This window comes from Oxyura jamaicensis, chromosome Z, assembly GCF_011077185.1.
Source record: "Oxyura jamaicensis isolate SHBP4307 breed ruddy duck chromosome Z, BPBGC_Ojam_1.0, whole genome shotgun sequence".
Taxonomy (NCBI): domain Eukaryota; kingdom Metazoa; phylum Chordata; class Aves; order Anseriformes; family Anatidae; genus Oxyura; species Oxyura jamaicensis.
This window is the reverse complement of record NC_048926.1, coordinates 67,150,908-67,171,825: the sequence shown is the minus strand read 5'-3', so window position 1 is coordinate 67,171,825 and position 20,918 is coordinate 67,150,908. Positions and strand designations below refer to the sequence as shown.

The following is a 20,918-nucleotide window of genomic DNA, read 5'->3' as shown; positions in this document are numbered from 1 at the left end:
TAAAATACAAGAATTCAGCAACAAACAACAAATAATCTGTGTTTCAGGAATCCTTACATGGGAGATATTTCAAAGGAGAGAGAATATATCAGGATAAAGAGTACTTTTCAGATTTCTTGCCTAATTTTTTTTAAGCGTTAACTGATGAATTTTTAGAGCTAGATAAAGTGCTGGATGGATTTTGCATCTGATTAATGTATTTAAAGCATCCATGAGCAGAAGTAGTAATTTTTGCTCTCCAACATGCAAATTGTTTTAAAAAATGTGAAAGTTAAATGTTATGATGAACATATTCTGTAATGTGAAACACCAAATGTGAAATACTGAATCATCTGTTCAGCAGTAATTCATGGTGCTTTAATCTGAACTGCGTATTTAATACTTTGAGATCATAATGATAATAGAGCAATCCTGTAAAGCACCAAAAGCTCGAATAAAGAATTAGTTTCTTTATGACTATAAAGATTGAGGAAGGTGTTTTCTTAATGTTTTGATGCATTGTAGAATATTGTGGTTTCATCTGTATATTAGTCTGTTTTAGAAAAGAAACAATATGCCTGCTTTTCTGCCTGTCTTTAATGCTAATTGTGTGTTCAGATTTACAAACATTACTGTTTCAATTATGAGTGTGTGTGTGGGGGTGTGAAGCTGTTGTATTCATTCTTTTTCACTGCATCCAACATAAGCAGGATAAGTTTTCAGTTATTTCTTTATCTGTACCTTGCTTCCCTGTTGTGGCCTTCTTATATAAAGGGCAATTGCCCGGGCAATGCTTTGACGAGAGGCATTTGCCTAACCTTTTAAGTGAAATTGTTTCTCTATGTCATGTAGCAGTTGCCGTGGTTTGTTGTTGCAGTTGGGCTGTATCTTTTTGTAAGTGGACTATGTGTTCAAGAAACATTTTTTTTTTTTCTCTTTACAAGTTATAAAATAGAAAAATGGCTCAGCTTCTTCATTCTTACAATTACATAATAATAATAATTTGCTGAATTGACTCCCAACTTAACGATGTCTTTCTTGCACTGGCTAATCCCTGAACTGGACATAGTATTCTAAATGTACCCTAATGCATTGCTTGTTTACCATGCCAACACTCTAGAAGAAGAAGAAAAAAATCTTTATTATTACTGACAGGACTGCAATTGCTTACCTTTGTGTTTTAGGAGGCAAAAATAGTCACCAAAACTGGCATGATTGAATTAGACTTATTTTTTAAATATACCTTGTAATCTACTGCAGAGAAACCAGACCATTTGTGAAAGCAAGATCAGATATTCACTGTCTTCGGTTATTTTGGAGACTTGATATGAAATTCAATCTGTTATCTCAGTTTGGCTTCTCAGGATGTCATATCAGTAAGCTGTTTGAAACAAGTTGTCTGAGAAAAGAGGTATTTCTTAGTAATATCATGACTCACTTTTATTTTTTTGAACAACAATGAAAAATCTGAAAAGACCAAGAACTGCTCATCTGTGTTCTTGTTCTGTTCTGCTAGACTTCCATTGCTTGTTCTGTGAAGTTCTCTGCTGACCAGCAAAATAAGAGGTGTCATTTCTTCCCTCTTCTGTCAGAAATACTTACGAGTTATTCCCATGCTTTAGAAGAAAGGCCAAGTTCTAGAACTTACCAAAGATGTCAGGAATATTAAGAGGAAATTAAATTTCATTTCCTCACCAGGATGTAGGCTGGAATTTAGTCTCTCATGTACTTACCAATGCAGTTTCAGGTGTCTGCTACGTTAAAATGTATTCCTCAGTGATGAAAATATTGTTTTGCTTCCACCTTCCTTGGCTTTAAAGTGAATAGAGTCTGAATTTTAAGGATATTAGTTTGGGCTAAAGTTACAGTGGAATTTCTTTCTTGACATCACCAGGTCTGCCAAAGAGAGCAAAATGTATGGTAAAGTCTAAAGGTAGGGACTGTATTTGTTGTTTTAGAGCTAAGTACATTTTAAAAAAGAAAATACAATTCAGGTCTGTGATACGCAATAGTAAGTGATGGTATTTACACTCTTATGCTGTATTTCTATTGAGAGAAGGAAAAGAACAATTTAATATATGGTTAATGCTGGGCTTAGGTAAGACTAACCTGAAAATTTCTCCCTGACTTGTGTAGGGAGACATGAATTATGTATTAGTCCTACCATAAGTCTGTACAATGCACATTCAGAAACTAGGAAAAAAAACAACAACACTATTTACATAATCTGTGAAAAATTCTTGGTAAATGGTTGATGAAATGAAATACAACTAAATTCATAGAGTCATAGAATGGTTTGGGTTGGAAGGGACATTAAAGACCATCTAACTCCAACCCCCAGGCCTTATCTTGGTCTCATTGGCAAACTTGCTGAGGGTGCACTAAATCCCACTGTCCCTGTCGCTGACAAAAATGTTAAACAGTACCAGTCCCGAGACCAGCCCCTGAGGAACACCACTTGTTACTGATCTCCATTTGGACATTGAGATGTTGACTGCAACTCTTTGGGTGCAACCATCCAGCCAATTCCTTACCCATTCAGTGGTCCAGCTATCAAATCCATGTCTTTCCAATTTCGAGATAAGGACGTCTTGGGGAATGTTGTGGGAGACAGTGCCAAACTGATTGACTTGATTTGTTGATTGACTTAGAACTCTGATTCTGTATCATCTTCTGGTAGACCACTTTAAAGTAGGCAGGCTTTATGACCACCATGCACACATGTAGTGTTTTCTAAACATGGTCTGTGTTACTTGTTAAGGAGAAAAACAAGCTATATCTGTATCCATTTTAATATTATGTGTTTATAATGGTTTCCATATTAATATCTTTGATATTTTGTTTTTCATACTAACAATATCTTAAGTCAATATTTTGCATCATCAACTTGTATTATCAAGCCTCTTCTATGAGTAAAATTGAGAACTGACTGAAAGAGCAGTTTCCTTTTCAGTTGATTCTGTTGAATGCATTGTATCTTTCATCAGTTGTCTATGAAATCATACTTTGCAAATTTGTAGCCAAATGCAACTTCACATAGGTGTTTGGTATTGCAGGTAGCCCGTGCAATGTGTATGCAACTCCTGTTTGTTTAGGGCTGTCAACTGTTTCTTTATACAATAAGTAAAAACTAGTCTTCAATAAAAGGAAGTAAATTATTGGTGGCATTTTTCAATGCATTTGGATTGTCAGCGAAGAATATATTAATGCTAGATTACCATGTTTGTATCTTTTCTGATTGTGATGCTAGAAAACCTTTAAATTCACCTCATTGCAAAACAGGAGAACTGATTGATTAGCATCACTTTTATATTATGCTTACCAGTTTGGTATTTTGCGAGGAATATATACATGCTAGGAGTGAAGCAAGTGGTTTATTAAGGATTTTTAATCTTTCTAATAAATATATGATTCTTAAATCTTTACTCAGCAGCAATAGACAGATGAGAGCTGCTTTCTTGTGAAATATACTAATGAGGTATGTCACAAAAGTGGGAAGTGTGGTAGTTTTTAATATATTACCCTCAACTCATCTTTGATTTAGAGATTTACCTTTAATTCACAGGGAAACTTCATGCATATCCAAAATAATAGCACAGTTATGCTTTGAAGTATCAGGTACAATGTATTTATCTCAGAAAAGTGATCATATGTTCCATGTCTTCAGAAACACAGAATGATAGAATCATAGAATATCCTGAGCTGGAAGGGAGCCACAAGGATCACTGAGTCCAACTCCTGGCTCTACATAGCCCCACCCAAAAATCAGACCCTGTGTCTGAGAATGTTGTCCATATGCTTCTTGAACTCTGGCAGGCTTCATGCTGTGACTACTGCTCTGGGGAGCCTGTCCCAGTGCCCCACTACCCTCTGGGTGCAGAACCTTTCCCTCACACCCAGCCTGACCCTCCCCTCTCCCAGCTCCATGCCGTTCCCTCGGGTCCTGTCCCCAGAGAGCAGAGCTCAGCACCTGCCCCTCCGCTCCCCTCGTGAGGGAGCTGCAGGCCGCCATGAGGCCTCCCCTCAGCCTGCTCTGCTCTGGGCTGAGCAAACCAAGGGACCTCAGCCACTCCTCATACGTCTTCCCCTCCAGACCCTTAATCGTCTTTGTAGCCTTCCTTTGGATACTCTCTCATAGCTTTTTGTTCTTTTATACTGTGGTGCCCTAAACCTCACACAGTACTTGAGGTGAGACTGCACATGTACAGAGCAGAGCAGGACAATCCCTTCCCTCAGCCAGCTAGCAGTCCTGTGCCTGATGCACATCAGATAGGGTTGGCCCTCCTGGCTGCCAGGGCACGCTGCTGGCTCATTTCAACTTGCTGTCAACTGAAGTGCCCAGATCTCTTTCTTCAGGGCTGCTCTCCAGCTTCTCGTCCCCTAGGCTCTACGTATAGCCAGCGTTGCCCTGTCTCAGCTGCAGAATCTGGCACTTCTTATGCTGTTGGTGATTGCCCAGCTCTCTAATTTGTCAAGATACCTCTTCAAGGCCTGTCTGCTCTCAGTGCAGTAAACAGCTCCTCCCAGTTTAGTGACATCTGCAGACTTACTGAAAACACCTTCTAATCGTACATTTGAGTCATTTATGAAAACATTAAAGAGAACTGGCCCTAGAACGGAGCCCTAGGGAGCCACACTAGTGACTGGCCGCCAGCCTCGTGTAACCGCATTTACTATAAGCCTTTGAGCCAAACCCGCCAGCCAATTGATCATATATTATGTTTTTATCTAACTGGACACTTTGTGCTGAAGGATACTGTGAGTAACAGTGTCTAAAGCTTTGCTGAAATCCAAAAAGTGACGTGCTGGCTTATCTTGATCAACTAGATGGGTGACCTTTTCATAAAGCAAGTTACGGCTGTTAAGCAGAAACTTCTCTTCGTGAACCTGTGTTGGCTGTGGGCAATGACTACATTGTCCTTCAGGTGTTTTTCAGTAAGTCCCAAAATAATTTTCCACGTAATTTTACCAAACACTAAAGTGAGACTTAAAGGCCTGTGATTACCAGGATCTTTCTTGTCCTTGAAAAATGGAACAATATTTGCCAGCCTTCAGACAACCAGGACCTCTCCAGATTCCCGAGACCATTGAAAAATAGTGGAGAGAGGTGTTACAAGGACATCAGTCAGCTGAGTACCCTGGGACGAATCCATCAGACCCCATAGATTAACATGCATCCAGCAGGAGCAGCAATTCCCACACAAGTTTGGGCTTGGCTGGGAGTTTGTTGTTACTGCAGTCATGGTCCTCCAGCTCAGGGAGCCTGGGATCCCAGAGCCCATCATTGGTGTTGAAGACAGAAGTGAAGAAGGTATTAAATGTCTGAGCTTTGTCTACATCTCTATTTGTGAGGTGACCATCCTCATCAAGTATCGGAACAATGTTTTCTCTGGTTCTCCTTTTGCTGTTAACATATTAAAAAGCAACAGCAACAAAACCCTTTTCATTGTTCCCCATAGTACTGGCCAGTTTCAACCCTAATTGAGCCTTGGCCACATGAATTTTCTCCATTCAAAGGCAAACAGCATCTTACTAGTCCTCTCGTGTCGCCTGACCTCACTTCCAATGGCTGTACACTTTTTTTTCTGCCTAAGTTCTAGAAGAAGATCCTTGCTCAGCCAGGCCACTTGTGCCTGCTTGATTTCTGACAATTTGAAAATGCTTGTTCCTGTGCTCTTACTTAAAAATTGACCAGTACCTTCAAAAGCAGTTTCCCAGGGGACCTTATCAAGTAGTTCTGTGAGCAGCCGGAAGTCTGCCCTCCCTATATCCAAGGTTGAAGTTTTGGTGACAATTTAGGTGTTTTGGGGGTTGCAATATTTTACATTGTATATTAACTCAAGTTTCAGTAGAAAGTATGCGAAAACAGATTTGTGAACCAAGACTCCCTTTCTGAGATCAGGGTTACAGGGAAGAGGAGTTTTAGACATACCCATTTCATGAACGTCACCAATTGGCTTATTCAGTCTTTCAGTTTGAGTCCAGGCTGTCAATCCCCATCCTAGATGCTGACGTCTCTGTGTTTGTATTGTGTACGTTCGGTTGTGTTACAGCCGTGCCAGAGCCTAGTCTTGGTAGCCATGGGTGAACATCACTCAGTCTCTTGTCCTTCATAGATGTAGCCCAAAGTAGTTTTTACACCACTACGAGCAATTTGTTAATATTGTAGAACTTATGCTGCTAATTAGAACTTTTGTTCATAGTCCTTGGACAGATGTTAAATACTGAAAGAAAGATGAATTACAGTTTCTTCTCCTAGAATTGATAAGCAAATTGATAAGCAAATTGATAAGCAAAATTCAAATGATGAATTGTAAAAGAACTAGGAGCAAAGAGGATGTTGCAGAAACAAACAGCAGGTTATGAGCGTTTCATCCCAAATTGTTTTAAAGAAATTATGTCAATTTATTTACAGAATATATGTGTTCCTGGATTGATGAACCTAGGCATCATCTGTCCAGATATGTATTGGACATTTAATTTTTTCCTTACATTCTTTTTTAGGTCCATAATATATTGGCTGAAATGGTCATGGGTGGAATGGTTTTGGAGACCAACATGAATGAAATTGTCACTCAGATTGATGCTCAGAATAAACTGGAGAAATCTGAGGTAAGAATGAAGCAGCACTGTGTAGCGTCTAAACTAAAAAAAATGACTGTAGTGAATGCATGCTATATAATGCGGCTTGTTCTTCAGTAGCAAACTATATAGAGCTGCTTGCTTATAATGCTAAAAATTCACAGTGTATCACTAAGGTAGTATATTATACCTTCCATTATAAGTAATAATTGCTTAGAGGATGAGCTGGTTAGTTTTTGCTATTTGTGTCTAATAGCAGTGCCTGTCATTGCTATTGGGATACATCTGTAGTTCCGTAAGCTTCTCCTTCAGAAAGCATTTTATTTCCAGTATATTTATTTTGTTGGAAACCACTAATGACTATAACAGTTGAAATCAGAAGAACCAAAGTATGTAGACAACATATTCCTGTCTGCTAGTATGCTTCTGGCAGCTGAAATAAATTGAAGTGTATTAAGTGTCACAAAAACACTGTAACATAAAATAGTAAATTGGAGTTAAATGGACTTGATAGAAAGTAAAACCCAGTTTTAGGCCATTTGAAGTTAATATGAATTCTGTTATATTGGTAATCTGAACATTTGGTCATTGGTTGAATAGATTCCAGTGAGAAGATGGAATTTTCTACATACCCATATTAGTATTAGCAAGGGATACTTGCATAACTTGTGGAAATCTCTTTTCCACTTGTCAAGTGGAAAAGATATACGCTTGTGAAAGAGTGACAAGACATACCTGTAATTCCACATCAAGCTTTGGAGTGTGCAAATCTGGATATTAAAATGCTTGTCTTTAATACTGTTCAATGTCTAGGAGAGAAATTTAGAAAGAGAAGGGATTTTTGAATTATTTTAGCTATGAGACAGAATGCTACTTTTTTAAATATCTAGACTCGTCATGTAAGCTAAAATGCTAGTAGTAAGTCTATAATTCTTACTGATAAGAGAGAGAACATACCAGAATGACATCATCTGATTTTCAGAGCTTTTTCACATTTGTAACCAACTTTTGCTTGAATTGGAGACTCTTTCTAAAGCTGAGGTCAGCTGAGTGGATTGAAATATTACAGGTGGCATAAATATGAACTAAATGACATCTGTGGGGAAGACACAGAAAGCTTCCTAGTTTTAACTCGAGTACATTTTACAAACCAGAGAGAAATTAATTCTTCAGCTTTTTTTTGTGGTAAATGTATACTGTTCTCCTAATTCTGCAATCTCACACTGCATCATTTTGAGTGTTTTGATACATTTAATTGTCTATTTTACACAACTTCCAAACTGTTCCCAAGAACAGGACAACACTGTGTGAAAAGCAGGAAAAAGCAGTTTGATGGGATATTGTGCATGGCAATACACATCCAGAAAGATTGTATTACAGATTATGAAGATGTTCAGTACATTCGTTTTAACACTTTCTCAAACTCCAAATGAGTTGTTGTTTATAGAGATGAACACTTGGATTTATTCTCATGAATTACTGCTATAGTTGAATAATTTCTGTATACATATATTTTTCATATATTGATGGAAGAGTAGTGTAGTGTCCCAAAAGCTGAATTTACTAAGCAAGTGTGTTCTACCATGTGTTATGCACAGAATCAGTTTCACCTAAAAGCATTTAATGAAGAAGTTTTTTCTTAATTATATTTGTTCTGTTAATCAAATCAACTATAAACCAGTCTCTGACTAGGCATCTGAAACACAATTCAGTGCAGACAGCTGCAATTTTTGCTGTTCCATTATCCATCAGTAAGTCATTCTTTCTGTTAAGGTATTTTTAGAAGAAAATCAGATGGTAGAAGATTGGGAATAAATAAATAAATAAATAAATAAAACGTGGAGAACTCAGAACCTAAGCAGAGAAAATAGCAAATAGCAATTTATTCTTTTACATTCAGCAATGAATTATGGAAGGTAAAGAAGTAGCAGTAAGAAATTTAAACACTTGGTGACTGGGATGGAGTAGAACATTTCACAGTCTGCTCACCACAAATGATTTTTTTTTAAATTGAGTGACTGTCTCTTCTCAAATATAACAGTTACTGAGATAGTTCACAATACCTGATAAATATCTCTGTAGCTCATTAATTGGTTGTTACGTGGATATCCTCAGAAATTTGCTGATTGCTATTTCTTTTCCTTTTGTCTTTATGATTGAGATTGTAAATCTTTCAATATGTCTTTCCTAAACATGTATTTAGATAGAAGATAGAAGAAAATCCAGTTCGTGTAAATCAAAAACCGCAATAACTTCATTAATAATATTTTTAATTGCTGGTCACTATGAAATCAAAACTAGCGGATCCTCTTAGTTTTGTTTCATCAGAAAAAAAAATTATTTTAAAAACAAATTATTGTTATATCAGCTGTAGTTCATAGGACTATGCCGCCTATGCCACAGCACTCAAGCTTTAGTCTGTTCCGCTTCTCCAACCTCAGTCATGGTTGTGGCATCTATAACTTAGCTGTGCTGAGGCTGAATCGCCTTTTGGATTTTGAATTGCCTTTTTGAATTGCCTGCTGAAATGATGAATCTAATGAAATTGTAAGTGAGCTCCATTTACAGAAGCGTTCTAAATTTTGCAGTGTGCCCACCCAACTTTCCCTTAATACACAAAATCCAGCCATTTGGCATTGAGTATGTGATTAGTTTTATATTAGGTTTCTAAACAGGCTTTCATGTGGAATTTAGCAAATGAGAAAAAAATGTGTTTATTTAATTCATGAATATTTGAACAATGTTATCAGTTCAAAGTATTAATCCTTTCAACAGAGGTTATTTGTTTATATCACTGTGATTGAGCCCCTAGCTTTGATTTCTGATTCAGCTCTTAAGTTGCGTGGATGAGCTAAGAGGGAAATTGTATTTGTACCCTGCAAAATGTTGTCTTTACTGTATCTCCCAACCGTAAAGCTTAGTGTTTATCTGTGAATGGATTTCTGGTCAACCTTTCTAAAGCCAAAGGATCATTGTGATTAAGGGAGGGAATTTATGGGAGAGGGGTCATTGGGATTTTATCCAGAGCTTCTGGAATTATTGTAGGTAAACCTGGGCAATCTTTTCTCTATTTGGAGTGTTCAACTGCCTGTGATTTAGACTTTTAAGTTGGACCTCATTTTTTCCGAACCTCCTGATCTTTTCTAGCTCTTTCATTCTTCTCTCTTACAGACCTTTATCTTTCAGTCTCCCAGACAGGACAGGTAGACAAAGGTATTGCTGACTTTGAGAAAAAAATGTACTTTTAACAAAAAGGGAAAGCAAAATGATGTCAAAGGCAATAAATTATGTAGGCCAGACTCAAAAATTATGTGTAAAAATACCCATACTAGTCCTTGTAGCCTACTTTTTGTGCTAGTTTCTTCTTGTAGCTCCCTCATCTTTTTATTGGCTATAGTGTATTTTACTAGCTTTCCATTGACATCATATTTTTTATTTTATTTCTCTTCCTGCATTTTAGAATTTAACTTTTCTTTGTATCATTGTTTAAGAAACAAAGAAATATGAACTTGTATGATTTTTTTCTAAAAAAAATGCAAAACTAATCTGAATAGAAATTGAACACACAGGTAGCAAAATAGAATGTGATGATATAGTCAATATAGCTTCCTGATTGGAAAAATCTAAAATAGGTAAGAAATGTCTTGCTTAGTACCACTTAATACTTCCAGATGAAAACAAACAACTTACCTGCTTGCAAAGAGAAGTGAAGTTTCACAATAAGTTTCGGGTAAACAAAACTTAAAAAAGGAAACAAACAAATCCAAACAGTTTCATACATGTGAAATGAAATTTTCAGTATAGTTTATAAAGGTGATGTAGAAATATCAAAATTATTATTTCAATTACTAAGTGTATCAAGCATAAAATGAAAGAGCAGTAAGCTTGTACTAAACTTCAGGTGTACATTTGCTGCCCTTGCCATGAACCATCGGATTTTGCTTGAAGACACCTTGGTAACCCCAGTCACTGAACATGAATATTAATAAGGAATAGAAAAAGGAGGAGGAAAATAAATGTTTGAAGTTCAATTTATGGTCATTGTCCCCCTGTCATTTGCTATTTGAGACATCTAGTTGAACTCAGCTGTTTGAATGTCAGTCAATGTTAATTACACTATTTCAAAATTCATTTCCATTCATTTTAAGTATCTACGTTTTTGAACTGTAGGTAGTTTAAATAGCTAGTCTCTTAAGGAGATGAAGTTTATTTTATTTATAAATAGCTTTGCTCTTGCCTTTTTACATGATTTTTCCAGGAAAAAAGAGTAATATAATACCTTACTTTAAAACTTAGAAAATACAGTTCTGTAGTTGGTTTTACTAGCAGTAAGTTTTAAAGCATTAGCTAAAAATATTTTGGGGTAGTATGAAATATTTTACCTAAATTTGGAGTTGTTATGGCACATGAAGAAAATCAAGGAAATGACCTTCCTCTGCCTAATATGTCAACACTTGTAACATATAATACGTATTTCATGGTAACAGTAGGGAGCTTGATTTTAGTTTTTTTTTTATTTGTGCAAAGCTACTTTTTTTTTCTCTGTTCTGCTCACCCACGTTCTGTTTTTATTTTTGGGTCTGGCAATGAAAAACAAACAAACAAATAATTAATCATTCCCATCCATTACTCTTTGTGATTCAAGTGCTTAAAATTTCTAAGAGTACGTCTTAAGTCTTCTTATCTGTTTGGCCTCATTTTGAGATACTTGCAGACTTCATTTTGTTTTTTCTCTAATTATGTTCATTTATTTAACCTCATAAGCAGGGGACATGATCATTCCTTTATATTATGTATTGCATCTTTTCATTCTTTCATAACCCTGCTGCTTTGAAGTCATACTTGTTCTGGAAAGAAGCATTAGTATGAAACACCAGCAGCAGAGAGGTCCTTGTACCTCCAGTATATCTGGAAAAGGGTGGCTTCTTTTGCAAAGCTTTAGCCTGAATTATTTTGTTTTCCAGTAGGCTGTATATTTTTACATGTTTTAGTGGTAGCTAGCTCTGTGTAGAGTTGCTTGGGATGGCAGTCTGAATCTTTTTTCCTTTTTCCTTTTTTTGGGGGGTATATGCATATTAACTAAATTTGTGATATGTAATCTTCTAATCTTCTTTCCAAATGATATGAGTTTCTTTTTTTTTTTTTTTGAATAAAACAATGTTTTTGGGATTACTTTCATTTAATGTTATCACTGGGGTATTATAAGAAACGGTGATGATAACAAAGGAAATTGATTCTTACAGTAATGAAAAATGACCTAAGTAAACTAACAACAGTTCATATTTCTCACTTGATAGACTAGGACCATTAGAATAAGTTTTGTTATTAAATGCATCTATTTCAATCTTTAATATAGCATCGTTGTTTTGCATTTATAGAATTGCTTTTTCACTCTAAAAGTGTATGAACATGTTTGCAATAATTTCTTGAAGTAACTGAACCTAAATTGATAATATAGAGTGTTTCAAGATTCAAGTACAACTTTGATAAGTAATGAAATTGAGAAAACAAAGCAGCTGTGGCAAAAAAAAAACAAAAAATCTGGAGTATTGGCTCTTCGTAATACCAGCTGTGTGCAATTCGTACTGTATTTCTGAAAATTCATTAATGTGTTTTAAAAAGTATCATTTTCACTTGCTTAAGTCATTTGCTGGCTGTGACAGACAATTCATCATCATTCACTGCACGTTTAAAGCTTGTGTGTTTTGTTTTTTTTTCAAGTGAAACAGTTTTTTCTTTGCACCTCACCAAGTTACTTGCTGAATTATTTTATAATAAAGGCAGTTGAAACATGTCCAATGCAGTGTTACAATGATGGCTCTTTTAATCAGGTACCTCTATAAAACTGTTTAAAGTTAGTATAAAACTGCTTAAAGCACACTGGTCTGGAAATATTTCATGTAGAACTGTTGTGTTTGTAAATATAGTTCACCTTCTCTAAAAGATGATATATGGCAGACCATGTACTAGTTCACTGACATGCTAAAAAGAAATGCAATCACATTTGAAATAATTTATTAGGTATCCAGTTTTGAAGTACTTTTCAGTCATTTTATTAGATATTTTTTACAAACTGTTTGCTCTGACGTCAAAATACATTATGACTGTTAAATTTTATATGATCAACATTAGTTTTAATAAACAGCATTCTGCTGTCCATATTATATATACTTTGAATTACAAAACCACTTAATATAGAAAATCACGGGAGAAGAGACTGTAACAGTTTGAAATTCTCTACTCCAGTATATGGTAGTGAAAGACAATGTTGCTGCCAAAAATAAAAAAAGAGGTAAACTGAAGTTCCTAGTACTTTTGTTAGGGATCTTTGTTGATCGTGGTTCAAATGATCCTAATGAAATGTGACTGTTGGAAGTCATGACTACATAGGGGGGTGGAAGGGTCATGTCAATTGTGGTATTTTGAATAATTCTCAATTGTGTCTCCATTGTGTCCTATGCCATTGGGGCGGGAGGCAGGGACTGTAAGTCTGTGTAAAGAGGATAGCTGCAGGTAGGTAAAAATAATGACGAGTTATACTAAAACTTCTATTTGTCCATTAAGAATAATTAACTTTCATTAAAATAGGGTAAGGAATCTCCATCCTAGTCACCTAGAAGGCATCTCTCTTTTGAATTGCCAGCCATGCCTGTTTGTGTGGACCATGTCCATCACTTCTGGTATTTTTCTGGTTTCCCATTTTTTCAGTTACAAATTGTATAATTCATTGCTTTTGTTACTACTTTATTAGTATTTTCATCTTCTGTATGGAAAACAGTTTACATTGGCCCATTTTTGGTTTTTCTTCAAGATTTTTTCTTCGGTTACTGAATATAGAATTTAAAATATAGAACCAAATAAAAAGGAAATGCATTTATTAGTTTATCTGATAAAAATTCAGTGGTATTTACTCTTCATTTAAAAATGAATAACTCCAAGTTCTCAAACAGAAAAAGATAGCGACAAACACCTACATATCTTCTGAACTGTTTTTGAACATACTAAATAACAAGAAATTGCAGTATCTAATGCTGCATCTTTAAGATATTGCAGATTAAGGTTTGCGGATTATGGACACTTAATTTTCGTAATACTACTAGTATTAGGTCCGTACATTCCCCTTCAAGAAGGGATTGGAATTCAAATGGCCTCAGAAGTGCATAACACTTGGTGAAGGGAAACCAAGGAAAAAGAGGCTTTAAAATTATTTTTTTTCCACATTTTTAGTTGTAGTTAGCCATACAGCTGAGAATTGATAATTTGGATCATGTGAGGGGTGAAAGCAAGAGCAAATTACTTGGTTGCATTAAGAGATTGAAGATTTCTGGAGCTTTCTGCTCTACCCCCACCTGCTTTTCACAACTTTAGTGTGTATCACATAGGAGTCTTCGGCACGTGGGATTTTTTAACAGATGACTCACAGCTTTCTGGTCTCTGTTCCTCGTACCAGAAATTCTCCTGTGGCTAACATCTAGGGATTTATGATGCTTTAGCCTTTCCACATAAGATAAATGGGTTAGCTCAAAGTCAGAAACTTTAATAGGTTTTATTTTGACTATGGCTTATCTTCTTGGAGGGGAGAAAGGACTATATACATATCTAGAGCAGAATTGTAGGTAGGATTTAAGGTGGAAACCTTATGTTAATTTGACTGTACATTTGTTTCTTTATTAAGAGAGTAGTAAAAAGGAACAGTAGTTTTGCATAGCCTTCAAAAAGTAGAGTTGTTCTCTGAGGAGTGTATGAGGTGTCCACCTCCTTTTGTGCATTAGTGCAGGTGGACATGTCAGAATGAAAATGTTCTCCTCTGTCTAAATATATACTGTAATTACAATGAATTTCAGCGAAAATTGAGAATATGAAAAGGTTATACTAAAAGCAGTAATCTACAAACACTAATTAATAATTAAATATGACATAAACTTTTTCCAGAGGTTTTCTCATTTTGAAATGCTGTATTTCTTGCTCAGAATTATTTTATGTACAAGTGCACTGATTTCTTCAGTCTTTGACTCCCATAAGTAAAACCACGCTTAATGGAACCTTCCATTTCTACAGGTTTAGTGTATTTTTTTTTTTAACAGTTCTTAGCATGTTGCTTTGTTTCTTGTAGATCTCCCCTTTTTTACAGGGCCTGTAAGATACCAGTGTAAAAGCATAGAAGTTCTGAAGATCACTTCACTTCATTGTGTTTTTTATCTTTTGCAAATATTTTTAAGCCTACTTTTAAAACAAAAAAGAAAACTCCTTTTTTCTTCTTTTTTTCTCTACCTATTCACGGAATTTCTGCAACTGATAGCTTTGTTTTAAAAATCTTACAGGCTTTAATGTTTTTTTTTTTAAAAAATATTTTTTTTAGCAACAACAAAAAAGATTTTTGCACTTCAGTGACAAGTCTGAAATAAAGCCACACAACTAGTTCTAAGTATACTTAGTGAATTTGGACTTGTAGGAGAAACAATTCCATATTGATAATGAGTGCTACTTTTTCCATACAGTATCAAATACAATAACAGTTATTGGTCTTTAACAGTCCTTAAACTAAGGAAGTTTTGAAAGCTGTTCTTCAGAAGCAGTTGGGAATGATCATGTTCTGTATGTCTTCAGACTTACAAGTTGCAAATCATCTTTCCTAGTACTTCAGTTACAAGCTCTAGTGTGTAAACTGCACAGACGTTTATCTAAAAGGCAGAACTGAACGGAAGTCAGTAACAAACTTACTTCTATATTGCTAAATTTGTATTTTTATACAGTAGAACTATGGCTTTAAATTGAGAAACTGCAGCATAGGATTTTATTACAAAGTAGGTAGTATAGTATTTAATTTGGCATAATCAGATTATATAATGTTCCCATGTGCCTAAAGGCTGCAGATATGTTAGCAAATATTTAGATAGCAGGGGTAACAGATTACATCATTTGGTCTATAGAAATGGTCTTTCTACATGCTCTTTATCACTCACAAATGCAAGGTTTTCACCCTTTTCATTTCAGGCTAAGCCACCTTGAATTACCTCATATTTGTTTGCACTTTGATATGTAATATGGTTCAACTGGCTTTCAGTAACTTGCTATTTTGAGGTTACATATTCTGAACCTGTAACCAATATTGGTCAACTCTGAACCATATGAACTCTTAGAATAGGCGAGAGACAAAGACAGCACGTTGCACTTAAGTACCTTGACATTGTCTCTTCAATAACCTGCATATTGCACAAACGTGGATGAGCCTCTTATTCCTCTCTGCATACTTTTCCATCAAGTTGACATTACATGTTTTACCATATAAAAAGGAACGTGTGAACTGTTTTCTCTTTCTGGTTTAATATTTCCAAATAACCCATTTCATTCCAAACACAATTACCATCTGGTCTTTCTAATTGTGTAAAACCATGGAGATACTGGGAAAGTTAGTTGTCTGTGTATACTGCTATTGAATCTTTCTGTAACCAACTTTGCCTGACTTACATTTTTCCTCGCTTTGTACACAGGCTGGTTTAGCAGGAGCTCCAGCCCGGGCTGTTTCAGCTGTAAAGAATATGAATCTGCCAGAGATCCCAAGAAATATTAATATTGGCGACATCAGTATAAAAGTGCCAAACCTGCCCACTTTTAAATAACATGGCTACTCCAGGTAAAACCAAGGAAAAATGTAAAAGAGGTTTACCACATAATTGTTTACTGAATAAACAACATGTCTAACTTTTACTATTTGGATAAAACTCAAGGTACTGTATAGACATTATTTGAAAAATCATTGTGTGGAGTTGAATATTGCTTTTGTCTTGTTTGTGAAATTAAAGGAAATGGGTAGTTCCCGCGTGATTTCTAAATTACATTCCTACGCCCTTGTAAGGCATATCACTGTGTCTCGGCTGCTGCAGTATTTTGGGAAAGTATTTAAGATGTTCTTTACTTTGTATAACCTATAATGCTGAGTTTTTTTGTATGTTCACTAAGGTCTATAATTAGTGCATTCCTTAACTACTTCTGCTCTTTGTCATGATTATTTAAGTGCAAATATTGCATGAAAACATTAAACCTTTGTTTTGTTTAAATAAAATCATAACAAACTGGACTTCTAAATACCTGTTTGTCTGCTATCTACTCATTACAATAAATCACTTTTATTTCCTATTCATTGAGCCTGTTGACTACATGTAAATACTGTTGCAGCAAGCATTAATGTTGTATATTAATCTCTGAAGGTATTACACTGGAGTGTTGTATTGAACATACTGGCTCTTAACATTTCTCACAAATGCTGTTCATTGCTATCCTGAAGGAAATACTGCCTTTACTGAAGGTCTGATGACTTTTGTTTACATATAGATGTTGAGAAGATCCTTACACAATCTGATAGACTTTTTCTGATGGTCTGACTCTGGGGGGAAAAAGGGATTCAGAAGGGTTTCTGCTGTTGCCTGTGTGTGTTGTGGGAAAGCACAGAATGGGCTGAAATGATTGGGCAGCTCAGAACTGTAAATGTATCAAGTAATGTGAGAAGGAAGAGGACTCTGCAAAGATACTTAAAAGGATACTTTAATAGGGCCTCTGTGTCTGGTGAATTTGCAGTTCTCTGCTTGGAGATTTATGACCTTCTTAGTATTGTCAAGACCTCAGAAAATCTAAGTACTATCACGTCTGTGTAAGTTGCTCAGCTCTTCAGCTTTTCTGTGATTTAAAAAAAATAAAGGAGGATAGTGATTAATTTTTATAGTCATGCTCTTAAGCTCTGTGTGATGTACAAAACTCCTCAAATGATAAAAACTCTTCAAATAATAAAATCATCATTCGCATATTTAAGAATGGCTGTAAATTTTTCTTCTCCAAAAACATGTATGGAATTGTAAATATATGAAAAGACAATAATATTGCGTCAAGGACAACACATTGCCCGGCTAGTCTGACTATATTACTTTAGAAAGTTGCATGTTATGTAAGTGAAGCATTCCTTTGAGTTGAATGTTAGACATAACCCATAAGATAAATGTGGGATCACATCGCATTCTCAGCTTGATCATTTGTAATTACTATTGATGCTTTTTGAGAGCGTATGTGAGAGGGGAAAAAGAGAGACATTAATTTTGAAGTATAAAATCTGATCCAATCTGGGGAATTTAGATGTGTTTTTTAACAAAATAAAGGAACTTAATTTGTATTGTTCTTACGACATTTAATAGGCATCAAGGAACTTGCTATTTCATAAGTGCATTTGAAAGAAGAATTGCCCTCTCCATCCCTCTTTAATTCTTCCAAGTTAACCTTCTTAGTTTTGAGGTCTCTGTAAATTTCAGAGGGGGGAGTTAAGTAGAAAACTGACACTTTGTCATTTCCGGTTTAAAAAAAGAGAATGAAACATGCAGCATTTTTTATATGATGTAGATTATCTTTAGTATTCCCAAGTTACACAGCGTAGCTAAAACAAATCTGGAACTGTTAGAGCTTCACCTGCTTTTGCCAACTTTTGTTTTTCTGCTTAATGCATAGAGCATGTGACAATCAAAGTAAAGATGTTGAAAATTTTCCACATTGTTCCCTTCTGAGGGATTAGTTAGTGCTGCTGTTGTGGAATAAATAGGAAAATTTGAAACATTTGCTACTCCGATCTACAGATAGTTCTTCTTGCTATTTGTGAAAGAGTTCATAATTTCAGAAATTCTTTCAAGTCCTCCATTTCTTGTCTTACTTTTTTTCCTTCAAGCTCATTTTCAGACTTGTAAGTTCACGTAGTTAAAAAAAAAATCATTCCCTACAATGAAGTCTTTTCAGGTCGTGTTTGAATCAAACATTTTTCTAAATCTTCAGGGAAAATATGTCTGAGATGCATCTTGACATGAAGTATATTTCAGCTGAATTTCTCAACTCTCAAGCCTAGCTATTAACGAATTATTACAGTGAACTAGAACTTAGCTATTAGCAATTATGTGACTGTGTCTTTTTTAAAGCTTTTTTTTTTTTAGCTTTGAGTATTGTTATTTATACCACCTCTGTCCTACCTGAAAATGTGGCTTCTGCAGGAGGCTATTCTTCTCTGGACAGCTTTTCTATAAACGTACTTCAAGAAGCTTCTCTGTTTGTGACTGGCTAGCAAATATTTAATGGAAGGATGTGGCTAAAAGCCACAACTGGAACTCCCTTAGTCAAAAATCCTTGGATGGGAAGAAATTCTTGTTTTTCAACATTAGAATTGCATTCCTTTCAAAGAGAAGTTATCTTTCTCACGAACAAAAGAGGTACACTGCAGAAAGCCTGAATGGTAATAGTTTTGTCTTAAAAGATGACGTGATAACATGGACTTTGTCAGCACAGCTGAAGCTAATTTCCACTCCTCTGCTAGAGGAGTGTCATTAGTTTGCCAGGGGGGATGTTACCCTCCTACCATGTCACTTGACTCTGCCAGGCATTAAAATAAAACCAGTCATGGGAAGATGGGATGCTTGATTGACAGGAATGGTGAGAATTTCATTGTTGTTTTTGATCTAGGTCTTGCCTTATGTTGCAGGTAATCAAAGGTTTTCTGTGCTTCTTGAATTCTTTTTCCTAGTGTGTCCTCTTAAATGTTGCTTGGGATTTAAAATGGAAGTAAGCTGGCAAAGTAAATGTGCTCTAAATATAAATTAAAAAAAAATGCTTTTGTAACTACAAAAAGGGAAAGGAAGGGAGAAAGGAAAGGAAAGGAAAGGAGAAAGGGAAGGGGAGGGGAGGGGTGGGATCTTAGTAAGTTTTAAATCAGTCTTTTGCACTAGCTATTGTTCAGAAGGAGAAGAGGTCATCTTGAGTAATCCCTTAGCTGCTGAAGCCAGGTGACTGATTGGCAATACTCCACTCCAGAGGACTGCCTTTTAAGTTCATCGGGGTGCCAGCATGTTTAAATTAATACTCGAAAGTCATTTATTCTAAATGGGCATTTAGGACTGGTGAAACATTATTAAACAGTAGCTGAGACTGTTTGGTCCTAGTGTTATCTGAGACAACACCTCCTCATGTGTTGGTTTCTCATTTTGGATTTTCCTTCATACTCAGTTGTGTTTTTCTCTGCTAGTAAAATTTTTAATGCAAGTGGTGGGTTTTGGGGAGAAGCATTTTCTTACAGTCATAGCAACTGAACTGTAATAAATATTATTTGTGCTACGTTTTGGTAGCCCTCGTAAGTCATGCACAGAGATAATTTTAAGAAGATTGTAACATTAATACAAATGAATATTAAAGCATTCAGCTTTAACTAATCTATTTTCCTGCCTTTCCCCACACCTCCTCTTTTTTCATTATCCAAAATTCCCTGTATCACAGGCCTCAGTATTCTACAAGGTCGGCATGTTCCACATCTGTTTGTGTTCTGGGGATGCAGGGGGAAGTGCCTTCAGCAAGTTTGAGGCTGCTTGGGTTGCTTGTCTCCAAACCACGGCTGATCGTTCTTTTGTTATGTGTTCAGAGATAGTTATTGTAAAATATAGTAATGGGAAGAAGATTAAACTTGACTAGATGGTAAGAGTAAGTGCTAGCTGTGACAATTGTTTGTTTGTTTGTTTTTGGAAAGGAAAATTCCTTTCTGGGCTAGAATCACAGAGCCATAGAATGGCTTGGGTTGGAAGGGACCTTGAAGACCACCCAGTTCCACCCCCCTGACCTGGGCAGGGACACCTCCCACCAGACCAGGTTGCCCAAAGCCCCATCCAGCCTGGCCTTGAACACCTTCAAGGATGGGACATCCACAGCTTCTCTGGGCAACCTGTGCCAGGGCCTCACCATCCTTTGAGTGAAGAATTCCCTCCCAAAATGTGCAGACTACATCTCAAGTATTTAGAGGAAATGATATGAAAGCATTTTCCTTTCAAAAGCCAAAGACTTTGTGTTAAGGCCCCTACGGAGCAGAGATACTATTTTCCTTCCTTCTTGCAAGATGGATCCTTCTAAATAAATGGAGAAAGGGCAGAGAGGATACAAGTACCATCAAGTGAGCGGGTGTTCCCAGTAAACTTGGAACAGTGAAACTAGTTTTCCCAGTGAGGCAGGGACATAAAGTACTGCTGGCAAACCTTTTGACTTTTTTCCCCAGAGGAGGAGTGTTATGTTGGAATCAGCTGAGAATGCTGCCTGCAGTGGCACAGATGGTACAGGTACTGTGTTAAATGTACTCCCCTCTTCTCCCTGAAGTCACTGTCTTGAGTATGTTTTGGGATGAGGGAATATTTTACAACATTGAAAGTGTATAGAAAATTCCTCCTCTTAAGCAGATGTTGCTCCTCTGATTTATTCTTCCTGACAAGAATGGGTGGAGGAAAGGGTCACTCGTGTAAAGAGAGAAACAGGTTCAAGCTGGAAACTTGAGTTCGCTCTGCCTTCCTGTGAGCACA

The 20,918-nt window shown here is 36.1% G+C and overlaps 1 protein-coding gene across 2 annotated transcripts in view; it reads left to right on the top strand.

Moving 5' to 3' along the window:
• The window catches only part of AP3S1 (adaptor related protein complex 3 subunit sigma 1), a 35,869-nt gene extending 18,502 nt beyond the window's left edge, over positions 1–17,367 (top strand). Inside the window, exons 5-7 of one of the 2 annotated variants that reach the window (XM_035309256.1) lie at positions 6,484–6,591; positions 9,733–9,774; positions 16,053–16,185. In XM_035309256.1, the coding sequence (XP_035165147.1) occupies positions 6,484–6,591; positions 9,733–9,768 (144 nt within the window). In that variant the 3' untranslated portion in view covers positions 9,769–9,774; positions 16,053–16,185. Of the gene's footprint in view, positions 1–6,483; positions 6,592–9,732; positions 9,775–16,052 lie in introns of both variants that reach the window. The other variant, XM_035309255.1, reaches the window with a different exon arrangement.
• Positions 17,368–20,918: the final 3,551 nt, after the last annotated feature.